The following is a 5,410-nucleotide window of genomic DNA, read 5'->3' on the forward strand; positions in this document are numbered from 1 at the left end:
ACAGGATCTGTTGCTCACATCTTGGTACCAGTATCCGGCCAACAAATTTAAATCCAGTGTCTGACCTGGATGGATGAGAATCTTGGTACCAGATACCACAGCACACCTTCAGGGGTCTTGTGGAGTCCATGCCTCGAAGGGTTATGACTGTTTTGGAAGCTAATGGGGGGGGGGGGGTGCAATACAATGATAGGCAGGTGGTCATAATGTTGTGCCTGATTGGTGTATTTCCTTGATATAGCTCGACTCCATGATGATCCACTATGATGATGTGTTTAAGAGGGACAGAGAGAGGGAGAGTACAGCTTTGTATGCTTAACTATCCCTTGGGCTTGTTGAGTGACTTGTAAAATGTGAGTTACATGTAAAAATTAAAAAAAATAATAAATAAATGTTAAAAAATGTTAATTGTTAAAAGCTTAAATAAAATATAAATGAATGAAACGTTTTTGCCCAATGAAGCAGTAGAAAAAGCAGTTGAATAATGAAAAACAAGTGAATTATCACAAATAAACCATCACCTGGAAGGAGTGAAACAGGAGTGAATGCGCTAAATATTGATTAAATTGATATTAATTGAGCTAAAGATAATGTTTATGGAGAAAAAATATTTTCAAAACTACTTCCGGATGGCTAAACATGCACCGGGTCAATTTGACCTGCAACATTTTTGCTGTTACTGAGAGTTGAACATAACAGGAAGGTTAACATCCTGTTTATGATGATATAATTATGATTGTTTTAATTTGTGTTTTCACTTTATTTTTGTCTCTGTATGTTTGTCACATCCACTATATTAATTGTAAAGTGTTTTGAGACCATCCTGCATGGTGATTGTACACTATAAATAAAGTTTGATTGATTGATTGATTGATTCCTCACTTCCAGTTCTTTTGCTGCTAAAGAAGTAACATTTCATATCTGTGGGACCAGTCTATGATAGCAGGGAGTTAGGGGATGAGGTCTCCAAATTCCTGCGCCCTTGTTGTTGTACTCCAACTCTGATCCCTGCTTGTAGTGGAACCACACAGTGTCAAGGGTGATGGTCAAGGTAATGTCTCATCTGAACTCGTTTTCTAGCACTTCTCTGTCAAGGTGGCTGGGGGCAGTGGAGACAATTCATTGCTCCAGGATTCGCCCTGGACATGTTGCAATTCCAATGCAGGGCCGGCACAGAGACATACAGTAGAACCACTGACACTCACATTCAAGCCTACAGGCAAATTAGAGTCACCAGTAAACCTGGACATGCATCTCTTTGGCCTGTAGGAGGAAACCCACACATGCATGAGGAGACTATACAAACTCCACACTGAAAGGCCCCAGGCCTGGAATTGAGCGTGAGACCTTATTGCTGTGATGCAACAGGAAAAGATTTTTTTTACAAACCAAACCATAGCTGAGGTTTAGACAAACACTGATGTTTTGATTATACAGACTGACAGTTTACCATGAAGCTATGGGGCAAGCAATTCATCATGTCGCAATGATTAGCACACTTGCTGAATTTTAAAGGATGCATTAAGTGTGCCTTCACCAGCCTGACCACAGAGAGGCTGGCTGGGTTTTGTTTTTCCATTATAGCAAACCAGCTTACGTTGGCATACATCTTTCTGTACACTTGACTTCTTCCTGTAGGGATCACACAAATCGCTGAGGGAAAATTTTTATTATTTCTCATAATCTCCATGCCACTGGATAAGTGGTACTTAAGAGCAACCAATATAAAAGTACAGGGGTTTTAGAGTCATTTAATGGAATCCAGATGCTTTTGAAGTCTTCTTACTGTCTGGTCTTGACTTGTTAAAAACCAGCAGCAACTGTTGATGTTTACTATCAGATGTCAGAAGAGTTTACCACAAGGTTCCTGCACATGCCATGACTCATCTATTTTCTGTTTACACGTTTTAATTCTCAAAATTTATGTCTGCAGCTTCTTTTAATTGCTTTATTAATCATGTTTTCAAGAGCCGTTTCCCTAAAGCCAGAGTGGTCACACAGACTCATAAGATCTGATTACCTGTGACATGATAGTTTTGAAAACAAACTTTAAAAGATCATATTTAATATATGACTGAAGCAAAGAATCAGACAACACATGACTAACTTCCACTTAAGCAAAAAATGCTTCTTTGTAGCCATACAATTATAAAAATATAATAATATGAAATAATATATATAATAGTATCTATGGAGAACGTAATGTAAAATGAATGTAAAAATGCATGTGCAGTTATGCAGGATATCCGGCAAACAGCTCTACCGCAACCTGCAAGATCATAAAAAGTGTCATGTAGCAACGTAAAATAATTACAAGCAAAAGCTGCCTTAAGTCTCCTCCTCCATGTGTGGAGTGAGGGAGGAGAAGTAAGGGTGATGTGAATAAATACCTGGTGCAAGAGACAAGGAATGTCTCTATACAGGACATTCCACCAGACTTCAGGAAAACACAGACTCAGGTGAGTGCCACAGACCATTGCAGGTACAGGAAGGTGTCTTTGCTGGCCACAGCCGCAGGAGATAAACCTGAGATGACATGTACAAAATAGCATTGTTCCATTGTTATAATTCAGCCATCAGATCAGTGGATTTGGTTTAGTTTTTGATAATTGTTTGTTTTTTTTTCCCACCTTTCAGGCTTCACAATCGCAGGCACAATGACAGGTGAACAAAAGACTTGATCACTGGCAGGATTCATATATCCAAAGCCAAACTCAATGACTTCCAGGGCCTGTTCTGTCTCAGTACTCCGAGCTAATAAATTATTAATACCTTTCCTTCTCCAGACTCAAGCTTTCAGCAGGCATTCCTGGAAGCCCACAACACTTACAGGGCGAAGCACGCGACCCCCCCGCTGACTTTGAGCAGCGAGCTGACTGCTGCAGCTCAGAAATGGGCTGATTATCTGTTGGCAGCCAACACCCTGAAGCACAGTGACACTCAGGACGGAGAAAATGTCTTCACCATGTCCAGCTCAGCTACCATCAAACTGACAGGTTGACTCCAGCCCAAGCCCATCCCTCAGTCTTTTTCATCCCTTTAAAACTAGAGCCAAGTCATTCAACATCAATTTCATTCTATTATTTCATTTTTTTCATTTAATTAACTTAATTTCTCCTGACTAAAAGGTTAAAAATGTAATTAATGAGTCATGAGACACTTATTTGGTCAATGCATCACACACTTTTTTTATACCAGTAGCAGCTGATGTGGGCAAACTTAATGATTTACTTTTGTCAAGCTACTTACCCATGTATTTTTTTTTTTTTTTTTTTTTTTAATTGCCGTCATCTAATTTTACTCAGTTTGCAATGCAAATGTTAACAGTTTTTTTTTTTTCTTTGCATGATAGGCAAAGAAGCTGTTGATTCCTGGTACAATGAGATCAAAGACTACAACTGGGCCCATCCTGGATTCAGTGGCAATACTGGTAAAGCACAATCCATATGATCAGATTTGAAATATATAGTATATCACCTAATGATTAAACAATGCGGACATGGTTGACAGCTTCATATCAATCTTATATTGCAAGAATCATGCAGTTTTAGATCTTTAATTTTAGAACTTTAATATTAAAGTTGAAAACAGCTCCACAATTCACTTGATGTGATTCTTTCTGCAGGTCATTTCACTCAGGTGGTATGGAAGGAGAGCACTGAACTGGGAGTGGGCATGGCTACAGACGGCAAAAGGGCATTTGTCGTTGGACAGTATCGGCCAGCTGGGAATATGAGCATGGCAGGATACTTTGAGAAAAATGTCCTCCCATTAGGTAACAGGATGACATATTTTGTGGTGTAAAAATGCAACTCCACAGGTTTGTTGTCCAAAGTGAAACAAAAAATTTACAGTAAGTTTTGCCCACAATCAGTTCAATGTCACAACCCGGCTAGTGATGGAAGTGGAGACTACCGTGTGGTAGTTGTATTTCAGTTTACTTTAAATTTTACATTTACATTTCATTTTGAAAATACACAAGAGCAGCAAAATACCAGCTTTTAACAATATTTTAAATGCAGTAATGTTACATGTAACTGAACATATTTAAACATATTTAACAAAAGACAATAAGAGTGAATTCATCTCTTCAGCACACAGTATGCTGATGGTACCTACAAATGCATTACTCTCAATAATTATGGACAAATTGCTCATTTAGCCACCTGTCATTCAATTTCTTTTTCATCTTGTGTATGCAAAAGAAAATTTTCCCGTAGCAGCAGTTTCTGAAGTTGTAGTCATGTGGTCATGTCATCTTTATGTTATACCAATATTTACTGTCACTTTTCAGAATGATTTTACAGCTGTTGGAGGGGATAACACCTGTGAAGAGAGGGCTGGAGGGTGCCCAGTGAAAACCTGCATACTGCTGGAGATGACCTGTACTGCTCCTGAACAGAACCCTTCCTTGTGTTCCAGTTTTTCTGCATAAGTAGCACTTGAATAATAAAATAAAAATTAAAAATTAAAAAAACAAAAAGCTTGTCTTTAAAACTTGGTATATGTTGGGTTGATAAATCACTGGGGAATTTGTTTTTAGTTTTACAGTCAGATTACCAACTTCTAATGGCTCATGTCACACAGAATTTGTATGAGTAAAAGCATGAATAAAACATTTTTTAAAAGGTATTGTTACAGATTAAAGGAAACATCTGAAAAAGTTATAAGTAGTGACGCTCCATCAGGACTTTGTGGATGAACAGCTTGAAGGGGAATATATTCACCTAGGCCACAATGTATAAAACAGTACTGCCAATAAATTGAAGAGCCTCAAATGTATTGATAATAGATTTAAGTACATGTCATTCAGCGTATGTTTCTGAGTGTTAAAGACTTGGTAACTTTAGTTATCAAATGGTGTGACATATGGGAATATTTTTTCTTGAAAAATTATTAATAAAACTACACATAAACTACAAAATGAACAAAATCAAAATATAAAAACACCATGGAAATGTATAGATGAAAAAAGTATTGAAGGAGTCATCTGACTGACACAAAGACATTTTCTGATTATTGAAGATCTACAAAGGGTTTTCTCAGTATCCTCCTTGAGCTTACGCATGAGTTGACATTGTCATTGTCAGTATCACAAACTTCCTTACCAATTTGAGAACCAGAATGTCTGGAGGTAAATCTGAGCAATTGTATTAAACGAAAAGTTTGCATTTATCATTGAAATTCCTGATTTATACTGGTAGCTGTTCAGTGAACTATAATCAGCTTCCTGACACCGGCCAGAGACCCGTCTGAATGTAATGAAGTTTTTTCAACAATGTGTAAACCTTTACAGCCTCATTTTTTGTGTGAACCTTTTAGCTTCAAACCCCAGGCCTGGGGAGTTATCTTGCTTTGATAAATGATATCGTTAATGATGGATGGAGCTCTCGATAGATTCGCTCTCGAC

The 5,410-nt window shown here is 37.8% G+C and overlaps 1 protein-coding gene across 1 annotated transcript; it reads left to right on the top strand.

Moving 5' to 3' along the window:
- The first annotated feature begins 2,361 nt into the window (after nt 1–2,361).
- LOC115049118 (Golgi-associated plant pathogenesis-related protein 1-like) lies at nt 2,362–4,778 on the top strand. The gene is made up of 6 exons (XM_029511096.1): nt 2,362–2,459; nt 2,638–2,664; nt 2,787–2,996; nt 3,353–3,430; nt 3,626–3,775; nt 4,295–4,778. The coding sequence occupies exons 2-6, from the start codon at nt 2,658–2,660 to the stop codon at nt 4,297–4,299; spliced, it is 450 nt and encodes a 149-aa protein (XP_029366956.1). The 5' UTR covers nt 2,362–2,459; nt 2,638–2,657; the 3' UTR covers nt 4,300–4,778.
- The last annotated feature ends 632 nt before the right edge of the window (nt 4,779–5,410 follow it).

The sequence above is a fragment of the Echeneis naucrates genome, chromosome 9 (genome assembly GCF_900963305.1).
Source record: "Echeneis naucrates chromosome 9, fEcheNa1.1, whole genome shotgun sequence".
In the NCBI taxonomy this organism is placed as follows: domain Eukaryota; kingdom Metazoa; phylum Chordata; class Actinopteri; order Carangiformes; family Echeneidae; genus Echeneis; species Echeneis naucrates.